We start from the raw sequence: 19126 nt of genomic DNA, 5'->3' as shown, positions 1-19126 counted from the left end.
CTTTACTCAAATCCAATACGTGGGGTATGCACAAATGGGACAATATCAGCAACATTTCAATTAGCAAGTCTGGGTTGCCCTCTCTCCCCTGCTTTTTGCAGTAGTTGTAGACTCTCTGGCTGACTTAATAAGAGATAAGCATAAACACTGAGGCATAGGATTGCGTGTGTCCCCTGAGACAAAAGTGCCTGACCTTTTGGGTGAGTTTGTTTTCAACAGGATTAAAGCAAATCGCAAGCTCCATGCCTGCTTGGGCGGCGGGCGAGCACAGGCGCCAATGTGTTTCCTCGAGTCAAGCCTTGCATTAGCTTAACCGAGAGCGATGCACGATTGCGCCTTTTTATCAGAGCCCAGCCCCAGGGCCTGGCGCTGGCTGAGACTAAGGAAAAAACGTACTGATCGCGGCGCCCCCCCCGTGGCGGGAAATTAATCTTAATTTGATGCCCAGGGTGCCCTGAGCATCCAATTCCAGCTAGCCTGGACTTGGTGTGTCTCTGCGCAGAGGCTGGGCACCACCAGATGAGACCGACTCCCGCTCACCCCTGCCAACTGCTCAGAGGGCAGGTGTTGGCCCCAAAGGGCAGAATGATGTCTGCGGCTGTGTGGCGGCTACAAACAGCCTGTGGGTGATAGTCGCGCGATTGTGGGCATGCTACCTTTGTATGTATCTGTACGTGTGTGTCCATTTTATTTAAAAAATGACACACACTGTACAAACACTGCTGGTGCAATTAAACTGTCTTCTGTTGGCTGGAACCATTTCATATGCGCCAAGTAGGGTGGGCACTGCTGCCGCTTGATTGGCATTAGCATAGTCTCATTTTTCTCCGGGTATTGTGTTAGGCAGGATCTCTCACGGTCTCTCTGTGGTAGGAGAAGGTTTTGGCTTGCCTCAGCTGGATATAACATTTATTTACAGCTAATGCTGCTGTTTTTTTCTTCTTGAATGGCTCATAGCAATGGGTTTTTAATCACATTTATTGATGGCGATGTAAGCACAGATGCTCTGCTATAGGTGAGAGAGAATGATGGGGACCTGGCTTCTGGGCCTTATCTTTGACCCATTTGGGGCCCATTTCTCCATTCAGCACCAGGTCCATGCTCCACCGCCTCCCCACAACCCCCTTCAGGTTCTCATGCTGCATGCAAGTCACGTGTCCAGCCTACATTTGTAAAGTGTGTCCCCAGATGACCTTTGGCAGAAGGTGCATTTGTCCATTGAAGATGAAGGCCCCTGTTGCTCTACAGTGGGCATTACTGCAAAGAAGGCTTCTCTCTTTAACCTTTTGTGAGCATTCATCCAGTAAGATCAGATCCATGTCCTGCTATTAAACCTGTATGATCCGCTGCGTTGAAAGGGGGCTGACCGTGAAAATACTTTTAGAACCAGGGGCAGTCCCTGATATTCTGAGAAGCGTCTGGGATATTCGCTAGCAGCGGTGTGGCTGAAGGTTATATATCAGAGGGAGGTTCACCAAAGCAGGGGGCAACCCAAGAACCTTAAGATGCCACAGGCTTTATATTGGTAAGCACAGGCCCAACCTCTACGTATTTAAACTGCACGTATTGAGACATCCAAGAACTTGTCCGGCAAAAGTCATCAACGCAGCGGTTACTGTGAATAAAGAGGTGGGGCTAGTGACACCCTCTAATAAAATCACTATTTATTTTCCAATTAGTGGGAAGAGCTGATCCACAGCCGTTTTCGGATGGATGCATCAACTTCATTGCCATGTTTGGGTACAAAAATATGTGTTGCGACTGACATCGGAACTAACTGATGAAATATCGAGTACTCAACTTGGGATAAATACAGCTGAGGAGTCTGTCAGGCTGGCTGGTCTGCATCCCTCAGGTGAATCCAAATAGGTGGCTGAGGAACGGCGCGCTTTTCAACCTGCGGCCTCCTCATTAGGTAAGCTTTGCACAGAGCGACTGCTCTTTCGCAAAGATAGTGCTGCTTTTGCACTTTTTATGAATTAAAAGTTGTAACCCTGCCGTGTGCGGCTTGTACCTTCCCTACTATCAGATCTGAGCCTCTTCCCCGTTTTCCACTCCCCAGCCCGCCCCCAGTCCACCACTAAACCCTGTTTGGACCTGTTGCCCCCCCCCTTTGCAACCCTCAGGTGAATCCAACTAGGTGGTTGAGGAACGGCGCGCATTTCCATCCGGCGCTGCAGGTGGGTGTATCAAGACCATAGCAGGCCTGTGGGCCTAATCGAAGGCTTTATATTAAAACTGCATCCAGCGCCTACCGCGCTCTCTGTGCTCTGGCCTCCCACTAGACCTGACTTGCTGATCCCCACCCCCCCCGCTCCTCCCTTCCACCTCACCTGGTTGGTGGACAGAAACCCCCACTAAACTGACCAACCCTAACCACCTTATTAATTTCACACCTAGCCTGATTGTGCCAGATAAACTGATTGTGCCAGATAGCAGCATTTCACATTTAGCCTGATTGTGCCAGATAGTCCGATTTTGCCAGATAGCCTGATTGTGCCAGATAACATTATTTCCCATCTAGCACTGCTGTGCCAGATATCCTGATTGTACCAGATAGCAGCATTTCACATTTAGCCTGATTTTGCCAGATAGCCAAATTGTGCCAGATATCCTGATTGTGCCAGATATCCTGATTGTGCCCAGATAACATGATTGCGCTCAGATAACCTGATTGTGCCAGATAGCAGCATTTCCCGTTTAGAATGAATGTGCCAGATAGCAGCATTCCACATTTAGCCCGATTGTGCCAGACAACATGATTGTGCCGGATAGCCTGATTGTACCAGATAGCAGCATTTCACATTTAGCCTGATTGTGCCAGATAGCCAAATTGTGCCAGATATCCTGATTGTGCCCAGATAACCTGATTGCGCCCAGATAACCTGATTGTGCCAGATAGCAGCATTTCCCGTTTAGCATGAATGTGCCAGATACCAGCATTTCACATTTAGCCCGATTGTGCCAGATAACATGATTGTGCCAGACAACGTGTTTGTGCCAGATAGCCTCACTCCACATTTCGGCAGATTGTGCCAGATAATCTCATTCTACATTTAGCTGGATCGTGCAAGATAACCTGATTGTAACAGATAGCCTCATCTCACTTTTAGCCTGATTGTGCCAGATAGCCTAACCTTGCCAGATAGCCTTCTGACTGAGCCAGAGAACCACATTTGGCATTTAGCCTGAACTGTGCCAGATACCCCAACTTTGCCTGATAACCATAGTTCAACTAACTACCTAGGAGACTCAAATCTTGGGGTGTCTCTATAACTACTGTGCTTTGAAAGGTAGGCCTTCTTCACACTATTCAGGAAACACAAATGTAGGTGTCTCTCATTAACTACTATATCTAAAACTTAGGCAACCCTTTATAGAGATAACCAGAAACCCCAAGAATAAGCCTTGAATCCCATCAAGCCTAGGACCTCCCCATCGTATACCATCCCTAGTAAATCCAGCTGTAAGGCAAGGACCCTGCGGCTACTTCCCGACCTCCACCACAACCACCCGACATATCAGGCCATTAGACCACCCGACGCTAACATTTAAAAATTAAAATTAAAGACCACCCGACACTAAACCATTACGCCTATAATCACAAACGCAAGGAAGCCAACAACTATCACAAACCAACCAGGAAGGCCAGGGCTGTCGGAAGATGTGGTGAGGCCCGGGGCAAAACATTTGGTGAGGCCCCCTTACAATTTTTTGCACTCAGCCAGCGGCAGCACCTCCGCAAACAGGAGACTCGAGAAATCTCCCTTTGAGTTTGTGTGCAGTATCCCAAATATGGTTTATTAATACAACTCCAAATCAACTACAACAAAGTTAGATTTCTCTACTGAAGAAAGGTTTATGCAGGACTAACTTTTGTATCATATGCATAAATATATATAGGATGGCATGAGCTCTCCACTTCGCCACCTCCAACTCTCTGAGGGTCAGTCACTTTTCCAAGCAAAGAGTTTGGGGCAGATCTCTTTCTTCGGCTGGGGCCTCCCTCTGAAAACAGCCTCCCTGCCTCTCTTAAACTTGAGCAGAACCATCTCCGGTTCCGGAAGCAACTCAAGACCTGTCTCTTTGCTTTTGCCTTCTCTCTTCCTCTCCCCTGCTGATCACCTGCTGATCCATGCACTGGTCACCTGGTCAAGCTCTGAATTCGGGCCAGGTCCCTGCCTGTCCTGTTGCAATCCCGCACTGCCTCTTGGCTCCCCTGCACTTGTGGTCTGTATCTGTAACCCTACAGTCCCTCTCTTGCACTTATTCTCCACCCATTGGCTGCACTTATGAGTGCCTACACTTGCCACCCGTTGGCTGCACTCTTGTTTCTCCTTTGTTCCTGCAATTCAGCATCCTACCCCACCCTCAGCACTTCTCCCCTCCCTGCTCTTGCGTGATCTGAATGGCACAAGGCCTGGTAAGATCTGTGTTTTGTCCTACTCTTTTGTTTCCCCCTCCTTGCCTTGTCGCGCCTAGAAGCACTTGTGTACAGGCACGTTATAAATGCCATATCATATCATTAAGGAGCACACTGCCCCTGTGTGCGCATTAAAACACACATCATACACAGTGACAAATGATGTACAGTGGAGGCTGGTACATTTCTGAACTTAAGAGGCTTAAAAGTGTGTGCCAATTAGGCAGGATCAACAGAGCATAGTGAGGGAGCCCAAACCAAACAAGGGTTGCTTGAGGGGGGGTTCTCACTCCCCAGAAAATGTTTGAAACATTGGGTTAAAATTATGCATCTTACAGCACTTTCTTCGCAAAATTGGGTAGAAATCCATACAGTTTGCAATTGGTTTTGTATGGAAGCACATGGAAAATCCCAATAGTTGCAAATCACAAACCGTGCACAGGAACATTTTTCAATACATTTAATGCCGCCTTTCCATGCAAGATATGCTAGTCTAAAAATATATTTATGCTGGTTGTTCTCATGTATGTCCATGCAGGGTGCATCAATGTATGACATTGTTACCATGTACGGGCTCCCAACCAGTAAAAATGCCATGCCACAGAAAGTATATCCAGGCTGACTGTGTACCATAAGTGTTATTACTGGCTAGATTGGCCTACATTCAATGTGGGCCAATTTAGCCAAGTAGTATGTTTGCTTTAACCTTGATGCATAGTCCTGTGCATCAAGGGTAAAGCACAAACAGCATTGGCAATGCTAACAGTTTGGGCATTCGTGTAGGCATGGGAAAGGCACTTCTGTATTGGTATTAGCTGGCCATTAATAGTGCCAGTGCAAAATGGTTTCAGTACCTGAGCAGCTAATAGCAGTGCCTGGCAAATGCCTAATACTTATACACAAGCAAAAACTGTTGGCTTTGCCAATGCTTGTTTTTAACAGGACTTCAGCGAAAGACACGCAAGGTGTTTTTTAAATCGAGTGGCCAAAGGCAGACCTGATTAAGACATTTTTATTACACCAGTTCCGTGTTTACAACTCCAATGAAGTCATGAACTCTCAGACGACTCCTTTGAGAAAACACTTGCAGGCACATTGAGGGCAACGTTTGATGGCAAGGCGTGTTTAAAGCTAGCTCAAAGAGTTCCAGTGAGGAGGTGTTTTGGGTGGGGAGGGCAGGAACTGGGTGAGAATTGCCATAGGGATTATCATGGCCATGAGAAGTCAATGGGTGGGCAAATAACTAAACAACATCTACAATTACCTCCTCATATTGCATATCTGTAATCAATGCTATCATTGGGACGGATCTTCCCAGACCCAGGATCTGGCAAATAATTACTCACCAGATTGGAACTACAGCTCCACAATCTGGGAAAATCTGTGCACTATATCTTTATTTTAGAATGCTCTGGTGTGTTCGTGCTTTAAACTATGTTGGGCAGGGATTTAAACCGTGGCCGCTAGGTTCCAAAGTGAGACACTTCCCCACAAGACCACTTGAGGGTCTGAGCGGGAGCCCTGTGAAATCCCTTTTCAATGTTGCACTGTACTGGAAATATTGATGTGCATTTTTTAGGTTTAAAAAAGGGGCGCAGATTTTGAACTTTGCTGACGATAAATCCTCTGAGTGGAAGAGGCAAATGTTCATGGGGTGACTAAAATACCTGCCCTACACCCTCCTAATCCTCCCGTCGCTGTGCCCGGCCTCTTTCACTGCGGTAGGAGGTATGCCCCAGAAAAAAAGTCTATTTCCACCACTGTCTGTTCGCTAAAGCAATAGTTTTGGCTTATTGGTGGCACACCTAATAACCCAAACAAAAAGAATGCCAGGCAGTGGCGCAACACCATTGAGCAGATCGGGCTCTAGCCCCTTCCTGAAATGTTGGGCTTTGTTGACTGGACCTGGCTCCATGGGCGGCGCCAGCCCTGGCCACTTTGAGGCAGAAGGCCTCTTTCGATGTGTCGCCAGCCCGTAGCACTCGTTAAGGAGCAGCATCAGCATCAAATATGCAGAGCACAAAAACCTATCCATGCAATATCAACAGACTCACTTTGATAAAGCCAAAGTCTTAACTTCTGGTCTCAGCTTTTAGATGGCCCACCTCTCCAGATATTAGCATAGCACTATGAAAGTAAACAGCCTCTGAATTGGGGTGAAAGGTACGACTCGTGGCCAAAGGGAAGGTGAAATAGCATTTCAGCTTCCTAGCTGGGCTCAGGGAATTCAGAGGGAAATGGGAGCAGGGCTAGCTAAAGATGTGTCAGGGCTGGTGGGGTCCCATTTCTTTTTGATGTTTGGGGCACCCCTTACAGCTCGGAACAATGGTCCAAGGCACCTGTGGAGTGATTAAATGAATAATAAAGTCAAAATTATGCAGAAAGGTAGTTCAAAGCTGCAGATTATCGGTAGGTTTCTGTGTCATAAGACTGCCACCATGGGGGCAGCTACTTGGGGGCCCATTTCAACTGTAAAAGGTGAAAGCCCCAGATGCCATCCCTCAGGGGGGAGACCGAAAGTGCAATGGGTTTATTGGCCCCACTCACTATCTGCTTTCAAAACGGTCATCCAGCCCCTGCCAGGCTGACCGACAGAGCCGTGGTCAGACCAGACAGGACACAAACGTTAAATGGTGCCTTGGCTTTGCTGTTAACAAAGGCCCTGCAATTACTAACATAAACCATTTTACTGTTAGCACCTGCATTCATATGCATACATTTTTAGGTAATTGAAATCGTGATGTGGGGTTAGCACTTGCATGCTAGGGGAGTGATTAGAAGGGAAGTGGTGACATGAGACATCTCATTCTCACAGCAGTCCTTAAGTGTGACGTTTCAGAAATGAAGGCGAGAGTTAGCTGCTTGTAACATTGAAGCTTCACCAGAATAGTCTCATTCGAATTAGAAGATTGCCCCTCCCTCACAGCCTCTGATGTTAGCGCCTCTCCCAACATTTGAAGTGTTAGTCCCCATACCCCCCACCCCCCGGCCGACATTTTAGCCTAGGTGCACCTCTGATGCCATGAACCCACACCTGAATAAAGTGGCCCCCAGGGCGGCTAAATTTAGGGGTGGGGCTGAACACACATTCACATAAAACACTTTGACCCATGCATTCATCCACCAGTTACACAACTCCATACATACATGCATGCATACATAAAACCAAACACAGCATTGGCACAAACACCAACATGCACGCATGCATTCATACATACACATACACATACTAATTTAATTTAAATACACATATATACACATTTAATTTAAAATAAAAAACACTTACCTTGCTTCCATGCACCCTTCAAAAGCACCCAGGCCGCCATGGCACTTCGACACGTGGACACAGTGCCGTCACTGTGATTGGCTCGGCTGCTCACTGAAGCATGAAGGAAACGCCGATATGCCACCCCGTGTGTGTGTCAAATTTAACACATGAGAGACATGTGGACTTTTTAGTATCGAAATAACACACACAATTGGAGATTTCTCTGGAGATTTATTTGGGTAGAAAATGTCGCGCTCCGTTCTTATCACCAACCATTAACGAAGAGGTGTTAAGTGGGAGCCCTGCAGACTTTGCTGCCAGAGCAGTGTACCTCCCCACCCCCCCTCTCACAGGCATCCTCTGCTGGGGGGAGATGGACACAGCAGTTCAGGGCAGTACATTTTAATACAGGTCCAGACCAGTGCCGAGGTTTCAAACTCTTCCACATAGACCGCGAAGAACACGCACACTCTGGGATTCCAGGGTCGGTGTCTAGGCAGGTCTGAACAAAGGGGGGAGGAGGATGTGAGAGGATGGAGAGGATGATGTAATAGGACAGAGGCAAAGGGGAGAGCAGGATGTGGGTGCAGGGAGACAAAGGGAGGAGAGGAGGATGTGAGAGAAGAGAGACAAAGGGGAGAAGAGGATGTAATAGGACAGAGATAAAGGGGAGAGGAGGATGTGAGAGGAGGGAGACAAAGGGGAGAGTAGGGCGTGAGAGGAGGTGGACAACAGGGATAGGAAAATGTGAGAGGAAAGAAACAAAGGGGAGAGAAGGATGTGGGAGGAGGGAGACAAAGGGGAGAGAATGATGTGGGAGGAGGGAGACAAAGGGGAGAGAATGATGTGGGAGGAGGGAGACAAAGGGGGAGAAGGATGTGAGAGAAGGGAGACAAAAGAGAGGGGAGGATGTGAGAGGATGAACACAAAGGGGAGAGGAGGATGTGAGAGCAGGGAGACAAAAGGGGAGAGGAGGATGTGGGAGCAGGGAGACACAGGGAAGAGGAGAATGTGAGAGGAGGGAGACAAAGGGGAGAGGAGGATGTGGGAGGATGAAGACAAAGGGAAGAGGAGGATGTGAGAGGACAGAGGCAAAAAGAAGAGAAGGGTGTGAGAGGAGGGAGACCTAGAGGAGAGGAGGATGTGAGAGAAGGGAGATAAAGGGGAGAGGAGGATGCGGAGTAAACCCAAGTAACAGGTAGAAGAGAACATGGGGGAAAGCAAAGTAGCAGAGAGAGCGTAGAGTGACAAAGGGAAGAGGAGGGAGACAAAGGGGTGAGTAGAATGTGGACCAAGTCAAAATAACGGTGAAGGAGTGAGACACCGGGGTGAGCAGGATGCAGGAGAAAGCCAAGTAACAGGGAGTGGAGAGAGACAAAGGGACGGGGGATGTGGAGAAAGCCCACCTGGAGTGGAGGGAGACAGAGGAATGAACATGACGTGGGAGAACACAAAGAAACGGAGAGGAAAGTGATAAAGGAGATTTGAGGTGGGTGACATTAGACTCACGGGCAGAGGACAGACAAAGGAGAGAGCACGGCACAGAGAAAATCAAACGGGAGGAGAGACACAGGGACATGCTGTCTGACAGGAGATAACTCCTCTCATATCAGTCAGCATGTTCAATCACACTGAGCAACGTGAACACACTGACTGACAGGAGAGGAACCCTCTCATGTCATTCAGCATGTCTACGTAGTCAGCTGAATAACGGGAGGCAGCAGAGCTCACTTCTGAGCCCTGCTGTCTCCCATTATTTTGCTGTTTGTTGCGGAGCCAAACAGCTTTGCAACAAACAGCAAAATCATTGCAGGGGCAGATAGGAGACAGCACAGTCCCCCATGTGAATTAAGGACACGGGAGACTGTGCTGCCTTCTCCTTAGGAGAGGGGGCCGCGAGGCCCCCCGCAAGCGCGAGGCCCGGGGCAGTTTGCCCCCCCTGCACACCCCTCGTGACGGCCCTGAGGAAGACATTGCATGTGGGCCACCACCCCTGCAACCTAAAACGCAACCTAAACGCAAACAAACGTATAAGCCAACCAAACCCAAACGATCACAACACCAAAAACCCAAAAGCAAAGAAACATCTAAATCAACGTACCACTAAGGAACGCAACATGCCACGAAAACTAACAGGGCCACGCGAAAGACAACCAAGAGAAGGAATAAACCAAATGGAATCACACCACATAATCACAACTGCGGAACACACCCCTGCAAACACGGTCGACAACAGAACAAATGCCAAGAAAAGAGAAAAGTTGCTATACTTAACACCATACCTCACGACCAACCACTCACCAGAACAAGTCAATACGACGACCAACCATGCGAGACGTACCAACAACAAAAGAGAGCCACACAGAAAAAGAACAGCAACATCCAGAAGGAATACAAACACAATCGATGTCCTCACTCCATATATCACAAAAACACGAGGACACCTCCCTCAAATACAACAAAATATAGAAGAGGAACCTGAAGAAAACAAGAACCCAATACTTAACCTAGTAGACCTACTCAACGACGACAGAGATGCGACTGAGCCACCATCACACCCTGAGAGCAACATGGGACCAAACCAATGCAACAATCACAAGACAAAACTGATATTAAAAAAACAAACCAGGCCAAAAGAATCCACTGCAAACTAATCAACGCAAGATCAATGTCAAAACACGCCACAGAGATGTACGACCTGCTCTGCGACGATGGCATCAGCGTCGTATTCATCACAGAAACATGGTTGGACGAACTACAAAATCACACTTGACAGCTGCCTACCCGACAACTTCAAGTGCACACAGTTAAACAGAAAAGGAAAAAAAGGAGGAGGTCTTGCAATAGCATTCAAGGAACACCTGAAAATAAAAACAGATGAACCACTAAACATCAAAAACTGTGAATCCATGGTCCTTCACTTGACAGTAAACCCAAAAACAAACATAAAATTCATACTGATTTACAGACCACCGACATACGACGCAACTTTCGTCAACAACTTCATAGAAGCCATCACCAACATAGCCATCCAACATGAACATCTGTGAACATCTGATAATACTCTGGGATTTCAACATCTGGTTTGAAGAAGTAAATGCAAACGAACAAAAATCGCTAATCGAGCAACTAAAAACCATGAAACTACGACAATTGGTCAAAGGAGCAACACACACGGCGGGACAAACACTGGATGCAATCTTCACCAGCAAAACTCTTATCACCACTGCACCACCAATACAGATACTCTGGAGTGATCACCTCATCATTCCATTTGGGATCAGGCTACCAACTAAGGTAGCCAAGCTGCCTAATGAACTCCCAACTACCACAAAAAGAAACTGGAAGACCATCAAAGAGAGCAACTTAATAGAACAACTTGAACTCACAAAACCAACTACCATTAACCTGGAGGAAGCTGACCTCGATGGAAAAACCGAGCTACTTCACAATGGATCGCTGAAACAATCGACGGCATCTTCACTGAAAAACCTTTCACCCCGTCACGAAAGAGAGCAATGGCAAAATGGTTTACCCCACTGCTCAGCACCATGACAAAGAACAACAAGAAACTCGAACTAGAATGGAGGAAAGAATACGACCAAGAAAAGAGAGCCCAATTCCAATGACAAATCCGGTCTTTCAAAAAAGAAATCCAAAAGGCCAAAAACCAAACACTATGACAGCATAATCACCAAAGCCACCAACACCCAAAAAGAACTGTTCAACATCATAAATGAAATGAGGAACCCACCGGGATGAAACAACACTCCAATACCTTCACAGAAATTATGCAAAGACCTAGCGAAAGACTTTAGAAAAAAAAAAGAAATCAGCAACATCCATCAAATTATACAAAGCAGATCAATCAACCAAAACATACAAGCAAACCTGACAAACGTAAAACCACAGCATAAACTCCAAAGATTCCCACAAATATCAGTAGAGACATTCGTTGAGCTGATAAGACATATCAACAAAGCAGGCTCCCCCATGGACCCTTGCCCCCCAGACATTTACAAATCCATCCTCACACAGGGCGCACAACTGGAATACTACAGAAACCTTTTTAACCTGTCACTCGCAACAGGGTAAGTACTGCGATCATGCAAATTGGTGCATGCCAAACCACTCCTCAAGGACACGAGAGGCGACGTGGAAGACCTCTCCAACTACAGACCTATTTCAAACATCCCCTACCCAGCAAAATTACTAGAAACCTATGTCTACAAACTAACACAAAAACATGTAGCAAAACACCAATTGCTGAATCAGGCACAAGTCGGCTTTAGACCCGGGAGAGGAAAAGAAACGGCACTCCTATCTATCTGGGATGACCTAAAGACAAACGCAGACTACAACACATCTGCCCTAATACTACTGGACCTCTCAGCAGCGTTCGACACAGTCAGCCATGACATCCTCATCAAGAGAAAAGAAGAAATAGGAATAACGGACTTAACCCTACTCTGTATTAAACCATTCCTAGCAAATAGAACGGAAACTGTCTGGATAAAACCCTTCAAATCTGCTCCATGGGACACCGACTGTGGAGTACCACAAGGATAATCCCTATCCCCACTGTTCTTCTACATCTACCTGGCTCTGCTAATCAAGATCATCAAAAAACACAACATTACGTGCTGCAGACGACACACAAATCATCTATGAAATTGAAGATACACAATAAGCGAACACAACGCTGGGAGAATGTCTCAAAGAACTCTACGACTGGATGAACACAACCAGCTTAAAATTCAACCCAAGCAAGACAGAAATCATGATTATATCCAAAAATCTTGAAAATAACATTTATATCCCATGGCCCACAGAACTAGGAACAGCACCAACACCATTGAAAATAGTAAAAAAACATGGAATCCTAATGGATAACGTGCTAACATTAGAACCACAAGTAAACACAATAATCAAGAAATGCTTTTTCCTCCTACATTCGATAAAAAGAATCCTGCCTTTCCTGTCCTTCACCCATAAATCACTGACAATCATCGCCCTCATCATGTCAATAATTGACTATGCCAAACAGCCTCTACCTCGGAACGCCAGAACACCTGCTGAAGAAACTACAACGTATCCATAACGCAGCAGCCAGATTCCTCCTCAAACTATCGCGAAGAGACCACATCACCCCAGCGCTAAAAGTTTTACACTGGCTTCCAATTAAACAACGAATCACATTTAAAACAATGTGCATAACGCACAGAGCAATCCATGGCCACGGAGCAGAATTCCCACAAAAGAAATTAACGATTTACCAACCGACAAGAACATTCAGATCAAGCAATAACATCTGCCTAGAACCAAAACCATTCACAAGGAAAAGCTAGAGGGATCCTCCTTCTCTCACCTGGCAGTAAAAACTTGGAATACCCTCCCGAAAGACATACGCAATACAAAGGACCACCTAAAATTCAGGAAACTACTCAAAACCTAACTCTTCACCACAGAACCAGACAGAATCAACTGAAATGAAGAAAAAAATAAGAAAAAACAAATCCCCAGGACTCACCCTCCCAAGCCAAACCCTGTCGCTAGGCAGAGCCCAAGGGACAGGGAAGTTGCTGGAGACGAAGGAGCATTAGTCACTAACTAACACCTGACAGGACAGGGAGCGCTTAGAATTCGTAGGGAAGGGACCACGCCTTAGGAGCTCAGGGAGCCGAGGCAAGGAAGAGCCCACTTACGACCAAAGAGCAACCCATAACCATAGCAATCTCAACCGTGGGTGGGGGAGACCCTCACCTCCTTTCCCGCCCACAGGTCACTAGACAGCCACAGGGATAGGCCACCACCTCACGCAGAACCAGGTGAATGAACCGCAGAGGAACGTTCCATCAGACAGCAAGGCCAAAGACACCCAACAATGACGCCCGAAAAAACAAGATAACCCCAAAAACCCATCTGATGAAACCACTACTCTCTGCACAAGCCTCTCAAACCCTAAACAAACACAACCACTCTCTTGCACTGCAAACCGCAAGCACTTCACTACACTGCAACAACAAAACAAACCACACAGTCTCGCACAACAGCACATGGGAGCCCACAAATCCGTAAACCGCACCCATGCTCAGCGAATGGTGCAAACCGAACTGAAGCTGCCAACAGAACATCACAAATCTTGCTCTACCTTTATCCCGCTCCACCCTAGTAACTGATCCTACCCTCTTAACTTTCACATCCTCCAGAGCACCGGGGGACCACTCTGGTGGTGATAGTGCACGGTATAAATATTCTTTGACATAACACACACCCATTCACACATACATTACATAACACTCCATGCACATATGCATTCATACATACATAATGAGCTAACATGCAGCCCTTTAACACTGCTAGTTTCCGGAAAGGCCTCCCTTGCCCCTCTGCCTAACAAAATGGACATGTTTCCCACACAATGTGTCATTTTAGCAGCTTTTGCTACTCGAAAGCACATCTCAGAATGTCGTATTTCCACACACTTTTTATCACAAGCTCAGAATCAGGCCCCCAGACACTCTTGTACAGAACTTGAAAAAAGGAACACGTCTAGAGAGATGGACAATCCTAAATAAGACCCTTGTCTCTGCGCCGTTCTTCTTGTCAATGTTACACTTTCAAAAGACATCTTATTCTCCTAATTGTTCTACAGCAGCAGCAATACAACTGGTGCAGCAGAAGGACATCCTGATGCTGGAAGGCAGAGTGCAGAGAAGGCTTGAAGGTTGAATCTGGGACAGGGTCAATTTAGTAGCCTCTGTCTACAGTGGAACAATGAATAAGGAAAGATTGGGGATTAGAGAAAGTAAGTGGCTTAATCACAGGCTCATAATTGCCCAATATAGATGCAAGATTAGGAGAAGTGCATGTCATCGAAGATTTACACAGTATCACACAAACAGTATTAACAAGTCTAATATTGATCATCACAATTGCAGGTCAAAGGATCGAGAAGGTCATCGCTTACAGAGCAGTGGAAGATTACCTGCACGTCCAGCTCAGATCAACCTGCGATGATTTCAAGCACCAGTCATGGCCTATGGCATTAAATGAAGATTCAGGAGTCTAAGTGATGCTGCGGCCCAGGAGGAATGCATGGAAATGGTCCAAATGACACTGCAGCATTGAGACGGGAGGTGTTCCTTCAACAGGTAAGCTTGAATGCATCGGATAATGCTAGGGATATGGGTGAGCTGAAGATAGGACGGGGTGGTCCTTTGAGACATCTGGCAATTGCAAGTTCCTAGAGAATCCAGTTATGTGGTCAGCATTCCCCAAATGAAGAGAGATTTGTGGATTGTAATTGGAAACTACATGACATTGCGGCTGAGAGAGCCCCCGCAAATCTAATGCACCAGCATGGTGAAACCAGGTCCTATTCTAACTGTCGAAGATCCAATTGGCTGGGAAGAAGTTGCCAAAGGTTTAATGCTCAATAGAACTCGAATGTGTATCAAAAATAATAGTTTCATGGGCCTGAAGAAAAGACTTGGACTTGATGTGAGTTCCCGTTATTGGCTATAACTGAAAATGATGACATATTCTGGCCAGGAGAACTGAAATTTGAAGTTCATTTAAAAGATGACGTTAAATTTAATTGGTTTGCCATTGTTTCCTATATCTTTGATAATATATTGGAAATTGTGATCAATGTTCAGAGACTGTTATTAAGAAGGAACTATATGTATTGCAAGTAACATTTAACATGAAAAGAATGCTATTGAACAGTCACCCTCTGTACTATACTGCATGTGTTGTGTCACCTGTGATGAATCTGATAGTATCATCACTTCCCTCCCTGAGGGAGCCTCTCCCTATCTGGCCAGGGGATGGCAGCTGCTACCTGATCCTGACCCTGGGGGTAACTATATGAGGGAGGACATCTGGGGAGAGGCGACCATCTGGGGAGAGACATGAAATCTTCAGGGAAAAACATGTATCCCCCACTCCCTTTCAGGGATGTTCCCTCCATTCCTTAAGCCTTAATGGCTTACTGCACCACTAATCCTCATCCACGTACTGAATCCAGTATTAATATTCCCCGACATGACAACCAGAGTAATACATTAATTACTAAAATGATGAAGAGGCAGGGAGCAGTAATGTTTACTCCTAAAATAATCCCATACCAGCTTCCTCAACAACACAAGGAATCCTCCATCAACTACTGAGACGAGGAAGAGACAAAGAACAGTAAAGATCACTAATGCCGGGTCTAGTCTTTGGAAACTTTTTTATCAGACTGGGAAGCTTAAAACACACACAGCCGACAGCATGAAAGAGAGCTGCAGTCGCAGAGCTGCGCGGTAACCGGCACAAGCACCGGCCGGAGCGTTGGGAGAGAGACGCTGCAGGAAATGCTACCAGAGCTAATCTGCCCAGCAGGATAAGATACCAGAGTGGAGAGGATGCGCTGCCTGAGACGGAAAGGCTGCAGAAACCAAAGACTGGTACAGCTGATGCCCAGTGGATGACTAGTCGCCCTCCCGAGCCCACAGTGCAAAGCGAACATAAACCGAGAGCCGCTAAAGACACTTGGAGCAACTGGTAAGCCAAGGGAAGTGGAAAGGGGTACCGGGTTGCCTGAAAGTGTGCGCTGCTTCAAAGTAGCTATCCGTAAGCAAAGTGAAGTATGTGAAGAAGCTACTGACATCTTCAGGGAAAGACATGAATCCCCCATTCCCCTTTAGACATGTTCCCTCCATTCCTTAAGCCTTAATGGCTTACTGCACCACTCACCCTCATCCATGCACGCAATCCAGTATTAATATTCCCCAGTGTTAGGAAAGATTTCCATTTATGTGTAATTTTCCCTCCAGTTGTGTACCCCCAACTTTTTTACTGCTGTTTAACACCATAGTCTGACTTTGCCAGAGAAGCACAGCCTTCAGCTGCACTTTTCTGGGCTTTCGCTCACTTTTTATGGGGAAAATGACATGCCCTTCAGACAGTCAGTACTGGGAGACTTTGTTTCCCTTAGTCCTTTTCTGTGTTGCAACTTTTCTGCAACATGTGACAAGTGCACAATGTACCTTCCAGTACAGTGCACTTCAGTCTCTTAGTCATTTCCAAAGGCCCTAGATACTCTCGAAGGATTTTGTAGGAGATATGCAGATATGTCACAGACAGGGCTGGTGGCAGCTTATCTATTCATATAATTTTAACCCTTTCCTGCCAGGTAAACTGCGATTACCACATTTGGCACGAATAGGTGGCCTGGCTCCAAAATGTCCATGCCACGATGTTCGTTGTCCTGTCCTTTGGCCATCTTGCTCCTTCCCCTTCCCCAGGTCGAGCCGACCCGGGTCAGTCCTTATTTGGGCATGCATTTTCCCACAAAACGCAAAGCTTTCGCGGGCTTCTGCATGTCTTCTTGTGTGTGTGCCTCCAGGATGTGGGCTGGGATGTCTGTTCCCAATACATATCCTGGGTGCCAGAGAGTCTGGAGTGCTGTGAATGCCTGAGACCACCGTGGTCCATAATTGGTCCACGTATGGTATGCCTGAATGTGAGCAGATCTCCCATTGGGTCCTCTTCATTTTGGCGCGAAGGAGATTCTGGATAAGAGAAGCCCCCAAACAGCCATACCATGTCGATCTCTGGAGTTCTCACTGAACGAAGGATAGGATCCAAGTATCCTGAAGCTAAGAAGCTGAGTCGAGGAACCGCTGGTGACCCGCTGAAAGGTTTGGCACCCTGAGCCCGGAGTTGTCCAGTGGGACCCCTCTGCATCTGGTCGTCCTTGAAGGTCTGCGAAGACACTTTGACCCATTAGAATAGTAGGACCAACTATTCTCGGCACCTTCAACAAAACCTGCAAGTAAGCCTTCTCGGAAGTGTCCCTGGGCCATCCAGTGGGCTGACCAGCTTACACAGGACCTTTGCTCTGTCTCCGCCGCCGTTTTGAGAAGACCCTCGGAAGTTGGTATACTGCTAGCACTTTGTTTGCGGCACCCTCACACCGAATTTCGTACACTTGGCGTTCCCAGGTCTGAAGTGAGACGAGTGCACCAGAACCAGAGCATACGCGGTTACCGTGTCGCCCAGCTGCGGTGACAATCTTTGCAGGTGCGCTGCATTTGTGGCCCTCTTGCCCCTGAAGCCTGCTATAGTGAAACTGGCCTGATCCATCCACCAGGAGCAGAGAAATCACCACTGTCCCATTTGGGAAAAATCGCTGTATCTTCATCGCTGAAAGCCTCAGAGCCGACAAATTGCTGCACTTGAACCTGCAACCGAAGTGGACTCGACTGACGAAGTTTGGTCCGGAGTGCGTCGGGGTTCGGTGAGTAATTGCAACCTTAGCCGGTAGCCCCTAGCGCCTCCACCCATTTTTACACACAAGTGGCCCCTGGGGGCCCCTATTCTTTCCACTTCTAGTGCGAACTAGCGAACTATTCCCAACTCTTGGAATCGGCTCTGCCCTCAAGTGGAGACCCTCCTCGGATAGTGGGAACTTATTCTTCATCGCCTCACCCACCTTCCTGAGCTGCTACAGCCCCCTGAAGAGACCCCGTTTTGCCCATTGGAACTACTGCATGCGCTTGCATTGCCTGTACTTTTGACCATTAGGCTCCCCTCTTCTTAGGGACTGGACTGCCTCTTAGTTAGGAGTGTGTTGGATGCAGAACTTGCACTGCCTGTTTCCTTCCCTTTTAGGTTGTGGACCCATTCATGCATTTAACCCTTTAGACCCCAATGTTCTTGTATATATGTATCTTGATAGTGTTGTGTTGGCTTCATAAGTATTACTGTGATTTGATTTTAAGCCCTCGTGTGTGAAGGGCGAGTGCATTTTTACAGCGGCTGTTTGGCGTTTGCGTGACTGACTCCCAGTCACTGCTGTTCCTCGACGCTTTGCCTTCCTGGTTGCCTGGTTGCCGTGGAGCAAGTCGGCGTGCGGCGTGCGGCATGGATCTAAACCCCGCCCCCTTCAGGAGGGAGCCTACACAATCAAGACCCAAGCGCCCTTGCGGCGTTAAGCCCTCGTGTGTGAAGGGCGAGTGCATTTTTACAGCGGCTGTTTGGCGTTTGCGTGACTGACTCCCAGTCACTGCTGTTCCTCGACGCTTTGCCTTCCTGGTTGCCTGGTTGCCGTGGAGCAAGTCGGCGTGCGGCGTCTGGCGTGGATCTAAGCCCCGCCCCCTTCAGGAGGGAGCCTACATAATCAAGACCCAAGCGCCCTTGCGGCGTTAAGCCCTCGTGTGTGAAGGGCGAGTGCATTTTTACAGCGGCTGTTTGGCGTTTGCGTGACTGACTCCCAGTCACTGCTGTTCCTCGACGCTTTGCCTTCCTGGTTGCCTGGTTGCCGTGGAGCAAGTCGGCGTGCGGCATGTGGCGTGGATCTAAGCCCCGCCCCCTTCAGGAGGGAGCCTACATAATCAAGACCCAAGCGCCCTTGCGGCGTTAAGCCCTCGTGTGTGAAGGGCGAG

At 47.4% G+C, this 19126-nt stretch overlaps 1 protein-coding gene across 1 annotated transcript in view; it reads left to right on the top strand.

Moving 5' to 3' along the window:
- The first annotated feature begins 14690 nt into the window (after window positions 1-14690).
- LOC138521792 (E3 ubiquitin-protein ligase TRIM39-like) overlaps window positions 14691-19126 on the top strand; it is a 128723-nt gene continuing 124287 nt past the window's right edge. Inside the window, exon 1 of the mRNA XM_069634883.1 lies at window positions 14691-14845. Within this exon, the coding sequence (XP_069490984.1) occupies window positions 14786-14845 (60 nt within the window). The 5' untranslated portion in view covers window positions 14691-14785. The remainder of the gene's footprint in view (window positions 14846-19126) is intronic.

Source organism: Ambystoma mexicanum, chromosome 13, assembly GCF_040938575.1.
Source record: "Ambystoma mexicanum isolate Mex_15411 chromosome 13, UKY_AmexF1_1, whole genome shotgun sequence".
NCBI lineage: Eukaryota > Metazoa > Chordata > Amphibia > Caudata > Ambystomatidae > Ambystoma > Ambystoma mexicanum.
Note: the sequence above shows the minus strand (reverse complement) of the source record. Positions and strands in the feature narration are given on the sequence as shown.